The 16,706-nt window shown below is 44.9% G+C and overlaps 1 protein-coding gene across 4 annotated transcripts in view; it reads right to left on the bottom strand.

Moving 5' to 3' along the window:
* The window catches only part of CMIP (c-Maf inducing protein), a 511,919-nt gene that overhangs the window by 64,357 nt on the left and 430,856 nt on the right, over positions 1–16,706 (bottom strand). For 2 of the 4 annotated variants that reach the window (XM_078669852.1, XM_078669854.1), the window contains one exon: positions 15,327–15,434. In XM_078669852.1, the coding sequence (XP_078525978.1) occupies positions 15,327–15,434 (108 nt within the window). Of the gene's footprint in view, positions 1–15,308; positions 15,435–16,706 lie in introns of all 4 variants that reach the window. The other 2 variants (XM_078669853.1, XM_078669851.1) reach the window with 1 other exon arrangement.

Here is a 16,706-nt window from a genome sequence, read left to right as displayed (position 1 = left end):
GGGGGCCCCGACTCCTGCAGGCTTCTGGTGGGGAGCGGCTGCCATGATTGCTCGCGGAATGACCACGACGGAGCTACGAGATGGTGGTGCTCTCATGCTGACGCCAGTTTAGTCTGAAACATCCAGAAACAAGGTGGGGCTTTCATCGTTTGGGGGGAAAAAAAAGTTTTCATCCAATGAAAAGTGTTGTTTTTAGGTCATATGATCAAGTCTTCCATCATTAGGAAACCAAAAGTAAAATGAACCAATGAAAAGTTTTATAAACAAGTCACATGACCTGTTATGCGGCATAGGGTATAAAATGCGGAGAAAATACGTTGGCACGTGAGGCGGCGTCAGTAGCGGACTGATGTGCGAATAGGCCGAAGGCAATACAACGCGCCAAGATCCGGATGGCACCGAGGTGGTGTCCAGCAAGTTGCAGCACTGGTGTGGCCATCCTACAATGCTGAAAGTCGGCGTGGGGCGCCCCGTTGGCCTGTGAGTTTGCGTCAGTAGTGGACCGATGTGCGAATAGGCCGAAGGCAGCACAACGCGCCAAGATCCGGATGGCACCGAGGTGGTGTCTAGTAAGTTGTCGCACTTCTGTGGCCATCCTACAATGTTGAAAGTCGGCGTGGGGCGCCCCGTTGGCCTGTGAGATGGCGTCAGTAGCGGACCAATGTGCGAATGGGGCCAAAGGCAGCGCAACAATATTTTCTGACTGACACCACAAGGCGCTGAGATGCCAAGATCCGGATGGCACCGAGGTGATGTCTAAGTTGCTGACTGATGTGCGAATGGGGCCAAAGGCAGCGTAACAATATTTTTTGTATGGAAGATACCACTAGGCGTTGAGATGCCAAGATTCGGATGGCACTGAGGTGATGTCTAGCAAGTTGCTGTACTGGTGTGGTCATCCTACAATGCTGAAACTCGGCGTGGGTCGCCCCATTAGCCTGTGAGATGGCGTCAGTAGCGGACCGATGTGCGAATAGGCCGAAGGCAGCACAACGCGCCAAGATCCGGATGTCACCGTGGTGGTTTCATAGTTGAGAGGCACTTCATCTGCAGTGGGGTGCCGAGATCCGGATGGCACCGAGGTGATGTCTAGCAAGTTGCTGTACTGGTGTGGTCATCCTACAATGCTGAAACTCGGCGTGGGTCGCCCCATTAGCCTGTGAGATGGCGTCAGTAGCGGACCGATGTGCGAATAGGCCGTAGGCAGCACAACGCGCCAAGATCTGGATGTCACCGTGGTGGTTTCATAGTTGAGAGGCACTTCATCTGCAGTGGGGCGCCGAGATCCGGATGGCACCGAGGTGATGTCTAGCAAGTTGCTGTACTGGTTTGGTTATTCTACAATGCTGAAAGTCGGCGTGGGGCGCCCCATTAGCCTGTGAGATGGCGTCAGTAGCGGACTGATGTGCGAATGGGGCCAAAGGCAGCGCAATAATATTTTCTGAAGAGAAGACACCAAAAGGTGCTGACATTCCAAGATCCGGATGGCACCGAGGTGGTGTCTAAGTTGCGGACTGATGTGCGAATGGGGCCAAAGGCAGCGTAACAATATTTTTTGTATGGAAGATACCACTAGGCGTTGAGATGCCAAGATTCGGATGGCACTGAGGTGATGTCTAGCAAGTTGCTGTACTGGTGTGGTCATCCTACAATGCTGAAACTCGGCGTGGGTCGCCCCATTAGCCTGTGAGATGGCGTCAGTAGCGGACCGATGTGCGAATAGGCCGAAGGCAGCACAACGCGCCAAGATCCGGATGTCACCGTGGTGGTTTCATAGTTGAGAGGCACTTCATCTGCAGTGGGGCGCCGAGATCCGGATGGCACCGAGGTGATGTCTAGCAAGTTGCTGTACTGGTGTGGTCATCCTACAATGCTGAAACTCGGCGTGGGTCGCCCCATTAGCCTGTGAGATGGCGTCAGTAGCGGACCGATGTGCGAATAGGCCGAAGGCAGCACAAAGCGCCAAGATCCGGATGTCACCGTGGTGGTTTCATAGTTGAGAGGCACTTCATCTGCAGTGGGGCGCCGAGATCCGGATGGCACCGAGGTGATGTCTAGCAAGTTGCTGTACTGGTGTGGTTATTCTACAATGCTGAAAGTCGGCGTGGGGCGCCCCATTAGCCTGTGAGATGGCGTCAGTAGCGGACTGATGTGCGAATGGGGCCAAAGGCAGCGCAATAATATTTTCTGAAGAGAAGACACCAAAAGGTGCTGACATTCCAAGATCCGGATGGCACCGAGGTGGTGTCTAGCTAGCTATGCAGTTGAGTTGTGTGCGCACTTGCGGCGAATAGGTCGAAGGCAGCATAACAATGTTTTCTGAATAGGAGACACCACAAGGCGTTGAGATTCGGTTACCACCGAGGTGATGTCTAGCAAGTTGCCGCACTGGTGTGGCCATCCTACAATACTGCTCCGAATAACGGCGTGGGGTGCCCGAAGGGGGGGGGAGCCGGCGTGAATGGGCCTTCCTAGGTGGAGGCTCGTCTGCTGTAGTGGGGCGCCCCTTTACCGTTTCAGTTGCCATTCAGCTGAGTTTCGGCTGCTCTTGATGCTACAGCGACAGGCGGCTGCAAGAGGACTCTCAAAATGGCGGCCTGTTCTTTGGATTTGGGCCTGGTCCACTAAAATGGCCCTGGGACACCTTAGAACTCGGACGCTCGATTTTTTTTTCCTTTCCTGTACATGCAAAAAAAGGTAAATGCCCGGTACGTTACACGCTTCATCTGCCACGATGAACTCTCCAGAGGAACCGAAAAAAAATATAGTTGTGGTAACTATACCATGCATCGTCATATGGAGAGGTGGCACCAATTAATTATAGTGCTGCATAAAAGAGAGATTTGGAGGAGAACCCCTGACCTGCTAGTACATTCATCAAAGAAGTGGCACTGAGAGCTTCAGAGGCAAGGGAAACGGTCCCAAATATTTAGAAGAACTTTGGAAAGATTAAAATGACATGTTTAGATTGTGGCAAATTAATTTCATGTGGACAGATGAGTGTTACTCTAATAAATACAGCATATGAACATCATCATAGTCGATGGTTGGTAGAGACATTTTGACTATATCCTGGACCTGCCCGTCCTCGCCCAAAATGGCGCCGGAATAAATGGGACTCGTAACTCCTTGTTGTGTACTGGTTGCAGAACCTTGAAATCACGAGATACGTATGCAGTTTTGAAGCACATGGCGGGCGGGGACGAGAATTGATTGAATATTTCGACATCCCTATTGATATTAAGTTCTGATGTGTTATTGATTACTGTACTGTTGAAAGTTCGAATTAACGTCACCCATGGTACTTGCCCGCAAATGTATATCTAGATAATTTTATTGTAACTGGCCCTGTCGTATTTTAATTATAAAATGTACGTCCACCGATTCCGTAACTGTTAGACACCTTAGTTCTTGCAACCTAATGGCTCGCCCGTTACGTTCCTCTACAGTGTAAATGTCTATTCATCATATACGATTACAGTTTGCTCTGTGGCAGGCCCACGTGGTTATAGGCTCGTATTTGTATAATGAAATTTTCACAATAAAGGTTTTTAAAAGAAAACATGGTAGTAGTATATACATTGGTAAAGTTTTTAATAATAGTGACTGTTTTAGAATCATTAAAAGGCAAGTGAAATAAAGCAGACCAATTACATGAAGGGTAAAAGGTATAATACGAAGGAACGCAGTAAAGATAAATGGTCAAGGGCTGTTGTGTTTTCTATTCCTGCAACATAAAGTGATCGATAAGAATCTCATATTCAGGCTTATCGGCGACTAAGACAGCAGGTCGACCCTCTTTTGCTCAACGGCTCCGTCATGGGACGAAGAAACGCTCTTTTTCTCGAAAAAAGAATATATTTTACTTGCAGGACAGTTGTAAAATTTCCGGGAAAGTACATTAGCCTGGAACATTATAACATATATTTAAGAAAAAATAATGTTCGGAAGTAATGAAAAGCGTAATTTTTAGGTCATATGACCAAGCCTTTCATCATTACAATAAGAAAAATAAAATGAACCAATGAAAAGTTTTATTAACAAGTCACATGACTTGTTATGCTTACGTTACGCGCTGCGCGCCCCGGATGACTTCCGGATGCGCTAACGCGGCGCGTCATATGACGCATTACGCGACAACGCAGGTACAGAATATAGTCAAAATGTCTCCACCAACCAGCGGTCGGAACACAACCCCTTTCAGCAGGCTAAATAGTTCTGTTAAATGACAACAGAAGGGACAGGCAACAAGAACCATCAGTCAAAGAGGGGAGGGCTAGTTCTTCTCTACCGGGTTACATTGGGGCGCTACCGGAACTGATCGAATTGGTAGTCTACAGTGTTTCTGGATGTTTCAGACTGAAGCTGGGGTTAGCATGAGAGCAGCACCATTTCGTAGCTCCGTCGTGGTCATTCCGCAACCAATCATGGCAGCCGTTCTTTATCGTTATTTTGGGCGGGGTGGGTGGCGGAGCCGAGCTGTTTTGCAGCCATCATTGTGTGGAGTTCAGTTCATCTCACTAGTTTTGTATTTGTCATGAGGGGTTGTTCCTAATGTTTCTATTTTAGCGAGGTCAAAAAGAAATCCCATTAGTGGCCTACTGATTTTACTCGATTCCTTTTCTTTTTTTTTACACGATTTTTCGTTATCTGCAAAGACTAAACAGAGTATTGCGACTCTGTGTTTGTTTGTAAATAGAGAATGAACCAAAGAGAACTAATTCTAAAACAGTAAATACTTGGATAACAATCAATCAAATGGAGAGAGAAGCAGGCACGACGGATTACAATGGGGGCAAAGGCCTGCGTTAACTACCTTTCACTATCTGCAAAGAGAGAGTACTCCTAATAGAAATGAGGGGGGGGGCACCATTCAAAGCAGATCAGTGTGCATAAACACGAAAATGTTTTCACTTACCACGTACTTGACATTCGACAGCTTATGATATTTGCTATTAAAAAACCATTGAAATTCACTGAAAAAACCATAGGTTATAGACCATATATAGTTAGGAATTAGCATTTACAAAACCTTGAAAATTCACTGAAAAAACCATAGATTATAGACCATATATAGTTAGGAATTAGCATTTAAAAAACCTTATTTTACTCACACAAAACCATTGAAATTCCATATATAGTTAGTTGCACTAACTATATATCGCGCACCCGCAATCCACTGCTGATCATGTCACATATTACATCATTCATGACATGGTCAGTGACATCACTGATGACATCACTGATGACATCTCAAATGACATCACTGATGACATCACTGATGACATCTCAAATGACATCACTGATTACATCACTGATGACATCTCAAATGACATCACTGATGACATCACTGATGACATCATCCAGTGACTGTGTGTTTCTGTAAAGTTTAAATATGTTTGATATATTGAAGAATGAGTGGATGTATAAGTGTCTGGATGAAGGATTTAGTAGGTGCGTGACTGACTGTGAGTGAGTGAATAAATGTGTCGTACTAAATGCATGGGTTAGTGACTAAACAGTCTGAATGTGTGCATCAGTATGTCTGTTGTGATGTAAACTGCTGCATGTGTTGATCATTAGCTATACGAGAGGCTATATGTGTTATTGATTGGTTGCCCAAGTATTTGTATGGGAGATTGAGTTTGTGTGGGGGTGGCTGGGAGGTGTGTGACTCTGTGCATAGATGTGTCAGCAGTTGATTCACTAGGTGTATGAGTTCAAGAGTGCATGTGGAAACAGCTACATGGGCAGTTGACTATGTGCATGAGTGTATTGATGAGTGAATGGATATCTCAATGCTACATGTCATAGTAAGTACATATGTAAAACACAGTACATGTGAGAGTTGGCATATATAATTAACTGTGCATGAGAGCCACTGAATGTGTGAGTGGCTGTATGGATCATTGTGAACTTGTATCAGGGATTGTGTAAGAGAGTAAATATGTGTTAGTATATGCTTGAATAAGTAAGGTGTGTATAACTGTATAGTTAAGGAAATGGAGGTGAGATTGTTTCTTTGCATGACTGACTAGGTGTGTGAGTAACTCCATGGATGAGTGACAGTGTGTGAGTGTCTGTATACACTGAGTGTATCTAAGGTTATATTAGAGTCTGAAGAGGTTTATCGTATTAGCACAAGAATGATGTCAAATGAGATGTCATCAGTGATGTCATCAGTGATGTCATTTGAGATGTCATCAGTGATGTCATCAGTGATGTCACTGACCATGTCATGAATGATGTAATATGTGACATGATCAGCAGTGGATTGCGGGTGCGCGATATATAGTTAGTGCAACTAACTATATATGGAATTTCAATGGTTTTGTGTGAGTAAAATAAGGTTTTTTTAAATGCTAATTCCTAACTATATATGGTCTATAACCTATGGTTTTTTCAGTGAATATATATATATATACATACACACTGTATAGAGTATTAACGGAGAACAAAAGAATACCTTATTGAAATAGACGCCTCAGAACAGCTTGTCCCACTGCCGTGTCCTCTTTCCACGCAGTGTCCAGACAGTAGTGCTTGGTGAATGAATGCACATTCTTCCACGTCGCCGCTCTGCAGATGTCAGGTAGAGACACTCCTGCAAACAAGGCCATCGATGTCACCATCTTTCTTGTGGAATGAGCATTCACACTGGAATGAAACGGCTTTCCAGCTTTTTCATGACATTTAATGATAGCCAATGATATCCATCTGGCGATACTCAGTCTTGACAGAGGGAGGCCTTTCCTCTGTCCTTCAAATGCAATAAATAACTGTTTAGATTTGCGGAATGTTTTTGTTCGTTCAATGTAGAATTTCAAACATCCAGCGATGTCCAATGAATGCAAAGCTCTTTCTGCTTCAGATGAGGGATTGCTGAAGAAAGTAGGCAAAATATTTGGCTCATTAAGGTGAAAAGTAGTAGGAACTTTGGGTATAAATGTAGGATTTGTCCGTAGTATAACTCCATCCTGCCGAAATTGAAGAAAAGGCTTGAATTTCGCTAACTCTCCTCACCGAGGTAAGAGCCAGTAGCAGTGCTGTCTTCCATGAAAGGAATTGTAAGTCTGTCTTGTATATAGGCTCGAATGGTGGCCTCATAAGTTGCGCCAAAACTGTATTGAGATGCCAGGGTATTGGCGGCCGTTGAATGGGTGGAAAAGCTCTAAAGAGCCCTTTGACAAACTCCTTTATCAGTCTGTGAGACCAGAGAGACGGCTCGTCTGGCATTCTCCTGAATCTTGATATTGCCGCCAAATGCACTTTCAACGAGGCATGTGACAGACCTGCCTTTGATAACGACAACAGGTAAGGCAGTATACCTTCTGGGGGTACTGTCAACGGGTGTAGACCTTGACTGGCACACCAGTGACAGAAGCGTGTCTATTTTGCTGTGTATGCCTTGTTGGTCGACATAGCCCTAGATTGCGATAGTATTTGTCTGCAGTCCTGCGGAATGCTCATGGCTTGGAATTCCCGCTCATGAGGTTCCATGCGGATAATTTTAGCGATGCTAGGTCCGGATGCAGAATTTGGCCATTGCTCATTGATATGAGGCTCTGGGATGTCGGGAATTTTACCTTGTTGCCTTTTGACATCTGTAGCAGATCTGAAAACCATGCTTGTCTTGGCCAAGCTGGTGCTATCAGAATGACATGACATGGTTCTGATCTCATCTTGCGAAGCACTCGCGGTATTAAAGGAATTGGTGGGAACGCGTAAGCGAACATTCCCGTCCAGTCCATGTGAAACGCATTTCCTTTGGAATCCCGCTGAGGGTACCCGGATGCAAACTGATCGCATTTCGAATTGTCCCGGGTTGCGAACAAGTCGAACGTTGGTGTGCCCCATCTTTGAAACACTCTGTGAAGCTGAGTGTCGTGCAGTTCCCACTAGTGCGACACGCTCGCCGTGCGACTTAGGACATCTGCCCGTGTGTTGAGGATGCCCTGTATATGCTGCACCTGAATAGAAATGTCGTGGCTTATCAGCCATTTCCAAATCCTTTGCGCCAGTGCAGAAAGTTGTTTGGATCTTGTTCCCCCTTGCTTTAGGAGATAAAACATAGTCGTGGTGCTGTCTGTCTGAATGAGCACCGACGAGCTCTGGATTCTGGGCAGGAAGGCTTGAAGTCCCAGAAACACCGCTTTAAGCTCCAACATATTTATGTGAAGCTGTGCTTCCCACTCGGACCAGTGGCCCTGGATCTCCAACTCCTGAAGGTGCGCGCCCCATCCTTGCAACGAAGCGTCCGTCGTCATCACATATTTGTGATTCTGAGGTACAAAATTCAGACCCTGATTCAAGTTCTTCTGAACCTTCCACCATGACATGGCCACTTTTATACGGTGAGTGATGGTAATCCGATCTTCGAAGGTTCCTTTGGACTGAACCCACTGCTCGTCTAGATGTTCCTGCGGCAGTTTGGAACCAGTGGGATGCAAGAGGACATCATCCCCAACAAGGATTTGTACATCTGCACAGAAGTGAACCTTTTTGCCTGAAGGGATGTTGCGAGGCCCATTATTTTCCTCATCCTTTCTTCGGACGGGTATGCTTTCGTTTCCTTGGTACATATCCATGCCCCTAGGAATTGAATGCCCAGAGTTGGAATCAGTAAAGACTTTTCCAAGTTGGTTCTTAGGCCTAACCGATGGAACAGGCGGATGCAGCACTGAAGGGACCTCCTGGCTCTTGCGAATGATGGACCCGTCACCAGCCAATCGTCGAGATATGGGTAAATGCAATGCCCTCTTAACCTTAAGTGGGCAGCCACCGGGGCCATGCATTTGGTAAACACCCTCGGGCCGATTTGAGGCCAAATGGCAACACCTTGAATTGGAAATGGCGACTCTCCACAGCAAATCTTAAATATTTTCTGTGCTTCCGATGAATTGGAATATGGAAGTATGCATCCATGAGATCCAACGAAGCCATGAAGTCTTTCTTCTTTAACATTAGGAGGATCTCTTGTAACGAGAGCATTCGGAAGGGAATTTTCTTTATGTATTGATTTAGATCCCTCAAATCCAATACCTGTCTCCACTTTGTAGTTTGTTTCTTCTTGATGAGGAAGAAATGCGAATAGATGCCTTTCCCTCTGTGTTGTCGAGGTACTTCTTCTATAGCCCCCTTCTGCAAGAGTGAATGGACTTCCTTTTGCAGCTCGTGACGATGTTGATGGTGTCTGAGCACCGGGGGATGATCTGGTGGCATTTGTACAAACTCTAGGGTATGGCCTCTGCTTATTACGTCCAAAACCCATTTGTCCGATGTTACAGACATCCAATTGTCGAAGAAGAGAGACAGATAGTGGTCGTTTTCCGGGATCTGCTGTGTGGGGAGCGCCGGCATGAGATCATTGTCGTCTGTTAGATTGTTGATTCTTTTCTCTATTGGAGGACTTGCCCCTAGATTGCTGCTGGAAAGAGGAGTTGGAAGGCCTATATTGATTGCCTGTATTGTATTGCCTATATCCTTGCTGGTTATAGGGCTGATATCTGTTGGATTTGATATGAAGGTCTCTGATTAAATTGACCCCTTGCACCTCTTTTACGAAAGGACTGGAACCTTCCTTGCTGAAGAGATCCCAGCGCCCTGGCCGTATCTGTATCTGACTTGATGCCCTGCAGCGCCTCGTCTACATGTGTGCCAAAAAGATTTTCGCCATCGAATGCCATGTCAACAATCTTCGCCTGCACCTCCGGACGAAAGGATGCTGCCTTCAGCCAACCCAGTCTCCGCAGTGAAACTGCTCCTGCCATCTGCCTGAAGGCCATAGAGGAAACATCCATGGCAACATCAATGGATTCCAGAGGCCGACTTTGCCCCATCACAGATGATAGCAGCCGCCTCTTCTTTCTTATCCTCCGGGAGTGCAGCCAAAATGGGTGCCAAATCCGACCACATTTGCCTGTTAAAACGGCTAATTAGGGCCATAGCATTGGCTGCTTTAATAGTAAAGGCTGCCATGACCGCAAACCTCTTCCCGGCTCCATCCATCCTCCGTCCCTCTTTATCTGGCGGCACCATTGAAGTAGAAACCGGATTCTTGGAATTTCTTTGTGCCGCTTGCGTCACCACCGACTCCGGTCTCGGGTGTCCTATCAGACAGGCCGGAGAAGACTCTGGTGCTCTATATTTCTTTTCGATTCTAGGAACCGAACCGCGATGGAAGCCGGTGTCTTCAAAATTTTTAGGCCCTCCTCCCAAAGGTAAGGAATAATCGGGATTGAGCGAGCAGACTTCCTGGCGTCATCCTTGAAATCATATAGGAAACATCCAGTTTCTTTAACCTCCATTTCCAGATCAAATCTCCTGGCTGCTTTTTCCATAATGTCATGGAATCCTCCAATATCCCGAGGAGGAGAAGTGGTTGGCGGCGGAGTAGGAGAAGGGGCCGACGGCAAAATGTACTCGTTCCATTCCTGGCCTCCCGTAGAATCTTGTATAATTTCACCTTCCTCAGGTTGCTCATCATCATCAGTGTCCGTCAGATCGTCCCTGATTGTGACCACTGGTAGAGATCTCACAGACTGCGTGTGAGGAGTAGATTGGGTTCTCGGAGGCTGTGTTGTAGTTGCCGGCGTAGATGACGGAGGCGCATTCGCCTCTGGATACGACGATAATAGTCGTTAATCATGAACCTCAGGTCAGGTCGCAAGTCTCCTGGAAAGATTCATATCTTGAAGATTGAGAATGCGCCCTCTCCTTAAAGGAAAACACCTCTTCATCATCTGTGTCCCGGCTTTTTATCCTAAGCTGTGAAGGACTATATGCCACTCCAGACGACTCCTCCCCGTCTGAATCCTGCTCCAACAAAGAAGATGGGGGTAGAGGCGAAATCTGCGTCCACGACGTGAATTCTGCAGATTTGCTTATGGTCGCCGAACCCCTCGACGACTGAAATGATCGAATGGAGATCAAAGTCTTCGACTGTGGAGATTTAAATGCCTTTGCCGTTGAAATTACACTCTTCATCGACGGAGTCGTCGTCGACATAGCCATCGTCGACGGAGCCGTCGTCACCAAAGCCATCGTCGACGGAACCGTCGTCGACGGGGTCGTCGACGACTTCATCACTGATCCCATCGTCGACGGTTTCGTCGTCGACGGTTTCCTCATCGACGGGATGATCAAACTCGTCGACGTAGTCGTCGTCGACACTGTCTTAGTTCCTGTCGTCGACGCAGCTGCCATTGTCGAAACCGTCGTCGTCGACGGAGCTGAAGTCTTTGCCACAGATTTTACAGTAGAAACTAGGGAGCTGGTCGACGGAGCAGACCCTCCCCTTTCTGACCTGACGGCTTCTTGAGGGGAGTATGAGGGAGAGATGACACCTCCTTCCCTTTTGATTTAACCTTCTTAGGCTCTACCATTTCCTCAGAATGTGAGGCCTTTCTCTTTTTAGGTGTTAAGCTAGCAGACTCCTCACCAGAATCTGTATCTGATGCGGCCTTCTTCTTTTGAAGCCACAACAGCAGACAAGCCTCTCTGCCACATGCTTTGGATGAAGACAGTATAAGCAGTCCTTGTGAGGGTCTTCAGAGAAAAGCCTAGCCTTTCCACAGGATCTGCAAGGCCTGAAAAGCCTCTTTTTAGAGCTTTCAGCCATTATAAAAGAAATAGGTACTCACAATACCTTAATCCAGATGATAAGACAGTTGAGAAAAAAGGTCAATAGTTCACAAAGGAACAGCAAACTGAGCAGAGCTCAGGGAGACTCCTTTCTCACACGAAGTCGGTTGGAAATCTGAGGCAGGAAGGTTCTGCTGGGGAGTGTGAGGGCAGGGCAGCAATGCTGATTGGCTGACTTTTGGACCAAACAATGAGGAGGTCTGGTTACCAAATAATACAGTCCCTAGGGGCTTTTCTATGCAGTTTTCTTCTCTATGATACTGCTTTGGTCATTCTGTTACCGTGAGACTCCCACCATGACGACGGGGAAGATACAAGCATGTGAATCTATGAAAGATGTAATACTGGAGAATATTTTGTTATAGCAATACTGCCAGCTTATACCAGTAAGTCGCTGAGGAAGTGATGTAAAAAATAAAATACGTTGCAAAGCAAGTGTTGGCAAAGTCAGAGTTTCGAATTGTATCCGAAGAAAGAAGGCACCATTTTTTTTACGTCAAATGAAGTGTTAAGAACATTACAGAATAAATCTGATGGATTGAATGCAATAATTTCTAGAAAAATGTAAACTGCCTCACCTGTGATAAGGGTAAATGAATTATAGGACCTCAAACTCTTTAATGTAGCTTAGATAATATCACCATATAACACCACACACTGAGAACTAATCTTAGTCTAAAAAGAGCCTTTTTTGTTCCTCCAACTCTCAGCTTATGTATTAAAGCTAGATGTTGTTCTAGAGACAACAATAAACATACACACAAAATGTACAGCACAGATCTGACACAGGTGAAAAATGTCCAATAGAAAGGGAAGAGAATTTGATATACATGAATTCCACATTCATGGTCTTATTGACATGCTGTTCACGTACTGCACCAACCGCAACCAAAATAAACATTCAGGAAGTTTGTGTAGGCATGTTGAAGTCCAGCACAAAAAAGATACTTGTTATTCCCTACACCATTCTTTAACTCCCAAAAGTGACCCCTGCAAGAAACACTATATGAATATACATCCTCTAGCAACTGTACACAGACAACGTGTCGATCCACTTCTGGTTGATGGAGGATCTTACCTTCCATGAGATAACTCCAGTTGTCTTGAACGTATTCACTTTTAGATTCATTAAGAAATTACCTGTGTTTTGACAGATTAAAACCAAGGCGATTCTGATTAGGACAATCCAGCTTTGCTCCACATCCTGGAGATAATTGCTTGAGGCAGATTCAGAATGTCCAGAATCATTGCTGATGCCCCCCAAGCCAACTCAGTGAGTATAGAGAACAAATCATAGACCGAACTATCTCAGAACTGGAAAACACTCTTCCAGAGGCTCACTCCTGCCACTGAAAAGACATTGTGTGGGATCCAACGACTCGTATATAGATCACTGTTATATTCCGTATGTTGGTTTCTGCCAAAAAGTAGACCCAGAATCTCATAGAGTACAGAACAAGGTGGCCAAACTACGCTTTAGTATCAAGAAGTAGGCCAAACATAATGCCTGCGGGCTCTTCACTCACATGTACTAACAGAGGATTGATTTAAAAGTTAAAAGTCTTCTGGAGAAAAACTCCAGATACGTCAAGGATGTGGCACATGACCACAATACCACCCAAAAGGGTAAACCCTTCCTAATCCAGTGACTAAAGGCACAGCAGATGAAACATGGAGGAAAAACAGTAAAGGTCCAAGCAGAACAGCTTAGGAATAACTTGCCACCGCTTCTCAGAGACTAAAATAAACACCACCTATTCAGAAAATTGTTGAAAGTCACACTCTTAGGTCAAGCACTCAAGCAGAGCTGCATAGAAACCCTGTTCCAACCCTTTCAGCTCCCATCCCCCAACAATGATGGATCTAAGCTTCTCCAGGTGGAAAAGCAATGAAGAAAACTGAACGCCTCCTATTGGATTCAACACCAAACTGCAAACACTGCTGGCACAATAAAAGCAGCCAGACCTCTGTATCAGGTGGCACAAACATCCCTCCTCTATAGAAAAGGCCTAAAGGGACGAGCCATTCACTATACAAAACTTCTTCTTTGGCCCAATGGCTGGACATGCTCAGAAGTGGATGAAACACTGAAAACAAGACTTATAAATATATAAATAAAACCAGCTCACGAGTCATCATTGTCTCAAGGGTGTGAATGACCTCTATGGATACCATGGGAAAATGCTGCCCTCCCGATTGCTCATTAGTCCTGAAGTGGCTAGTCCCTTGAGAGAAAGCAGAATAGAACCATGAGGATGTTTTCGCCAGAGAATAAAAATCACACAGATTTGGCACAAAAACACCCAGCACAAAGGGTCATTCCTAATTTGAAATCTCCATTAGTCTTGTGTGCACGGGTTAGTCCAGAGATGGAATCCGCGCACACAAAATATTTTCATTAGGGATTCTGAGTAAATAAAAGGTGGAGGTCTGACGCCAACAAGGAATGACCAGTGACATAAAAAAAAAATCTCTCTGAATAAAACAAGCATTGGCAAAGCCAATAGATATGGCTGTCAATTTTAGCCTGGATTAAACCATTTAAAAAGCTTGTTGCAGTAAAAAAAAAGAAATTGCTTGCTATATATACAATACATCAATGAGATAACGAGTTTAAGGTGTGATTATTTAGTGTACATCAGTCCTCTATGCGCTGCACTGTATGCACTCTACAAGAGGTGGAATGATAGACCAAACACACAATAGCAATAAGCGTAAGTGAGATATTAATCTGTGTAGAGCCAAAGGGCAATCTAAGATATTTTTAAAGAACCGAAAATTACAGGTGGCCAGACACCTGGCACAGTCATGCCACACCTAATAAATCATGTGCCATATCATGCAGGTATAGAGCAGATACTCCACTGCAATGCACCACCCTCAGAAGTTGTAGGAGTTGGACTCCAATGTAGATACCAGCTGCAGGCACTTAAAAAACTACTGAGACCATAATCGAAGCTTCTAGTACAAAGGAATCCCCACAGCTCTCGCCAATGCAATAACTAGATACTCAGTGGCACATACCTTCCATTGCCTTTGAATCGCTCCAAAGAATTGCTGTACCAATAAACATCCAAGAAAGACTGAACAACATCTGGGATCCTCCGCAATCATGTACATGAATTAGTGGTAGCTTTCTTTTAATACCCCTGGCAATGCCCTTGCCATCCCTGGCCTAATGAATCACGAAGTCAATGGCAGGAACAAAGTGCAAAGGATTGGTAGGGCCCTTTTTACTTTCTGTAGATTCCATTCCTTGCCATTTAATTAGCCCTAAAATAAGAGGCTGTTAAGTGTCAAAGAATGGGTCAAACCTATGATCAAATGAGAGCTCAATATGAAAGTGACCTCTACGGCCCCTCACATTTTGAAGAATCCAGAATTCAGATGGGGAAAGGAAAATAACTATATATGCACATACATGGACCCCTAGAATAAAGAGACTAGTACGTCCCCTAAGCCAAGCTTGCACAATGGTTATGGGAACAGATCGTTTTTCACAACAGGACACAGTTTAGCTCTTCATACTGTGGTCTCAAGGAAGAATTTACAGAAAGAGGGCACCAGTAATCATTATACCATTAATATATAGGCTTTGGTGTAACAGTTCCATTAGTGGTCAACTAGACTAACTACTATACTTGTAGCAAAGAATAAAAACTCACGTTATTGCAGACACGTACCATACTGGCAAAAAGTTCTCCATCGTCATCACAGGCCACTCCACCGGGACTATAGAGCTGAAACCAACCGTCTTTGCCAGCTCGCACGCTCAGCAAACATGAGTGTACCTGAAACAGAATGTAAAGGGAAGCTTAGACACAAGTCTTCGCTGTGAAAAAAATTAAGTATTTTCCATCAAATGCATGCACACATTCTCCAGCATGCACTCATGTCACCATATGTATTCACAACTTGGATCAAGGAGTGCATCCTTAGTAGCAGAACATATCGACACAGCCTGCCTGGCACATCAATGTAAACTGTCTTACAGCCAAACACAGGACACATACACACAGCTACTTCACACATCAATGCATACCGCAACAAAGCCACACACAGAGTCTGGCCAGCACATGTGTGCTACAATATACTACAAAGCATTTGAAGAGTATAAAATCCCTTTCTTAGAGGTTGGCTTAGCTTTCAAAGACCTTCTCTCTTTCTCAAATGTTGACAGAGTAACTTTTAACCAGATATTATGGAGCACAGCAGCAGCCAGACTGAGTGGGGAGCCTCACTGCAGTTACTTGTTCACATGTGGAACCTGACCCTACATCAAGAATATATGGATATCAATATTTCCAGCCGATCTTTCATTTTTAAAAGTACAACGAAGGGCAAATGTTGCTAGTGTAGGTTAAAAGCGGAGTTGTTTTCCCAATTCACTGCCTGAATCATCTGGGGTAGGTACTTGTCTGGTAGAACAATCTAAATTGTTTTGGAACTCATGTGTGAACATAGGCATTACCATCCATGTGGTACAGCTACTAGATCCTTCCAGTGCAGAGGCCAATGTATAGTCCCAGACTAGATATGTGGAAGAAATTACAAATAGGATTGAGCTAGTTCAGCTCAGCAGCCACATTTATAGAACAGTGATCTTTCTGTCTTTATCTCAAGGCTCAACTCCTTTCATTCTTAAACTGGCAACCAGGTGCCGAGGCAACAGCACTAGAGACATTACTTAAAGATTGATCTCTTTTCGAGGAACTCCCTTTTTCCCCCCTTCATGATGATTTCCAAGGTGGCACAGTTAGTGTACAGCACAGAAGATAATCTTTGTGGTGATAACTGCTTTGCCATTATCTAAGCTATTGCCATTATCTAAGCTATTGTGAGACTTACCAATACTCCTTCCATTATTTCCTTATCTTCTTTTGGAACCAGGGAACTTGATAACTGGATTCCATTAGTCAACAATTCTTTAGATGGTGACCAGATTGTTCTCAGTAGTTCTCTTCCAGGGGATCCTCATCAAAAGTAATAAGCATTGGAATATTTCCGCCCATGAGCGGGACCCCGGAAACACTATATCATATGTGCCCCACATATATATACTT

The sequence above is a fragment of the Lissotriton helveticus genome, chromosome 12, assembly GCF_964261635.1.
Source record: "Lissotriton helveticus chromosome 12, aLisHel1.1, whole genome shotgun sequence".
Lineage (NCBI taxonomy): Eukaryota > Metazoa > Chordata > Amphibia > Caudata > Salamandridae > Lissotriton > Lissotriton helveticus.
This window is presented reverse-complemented; position numbering and strand designations above follow the sequence as displayed.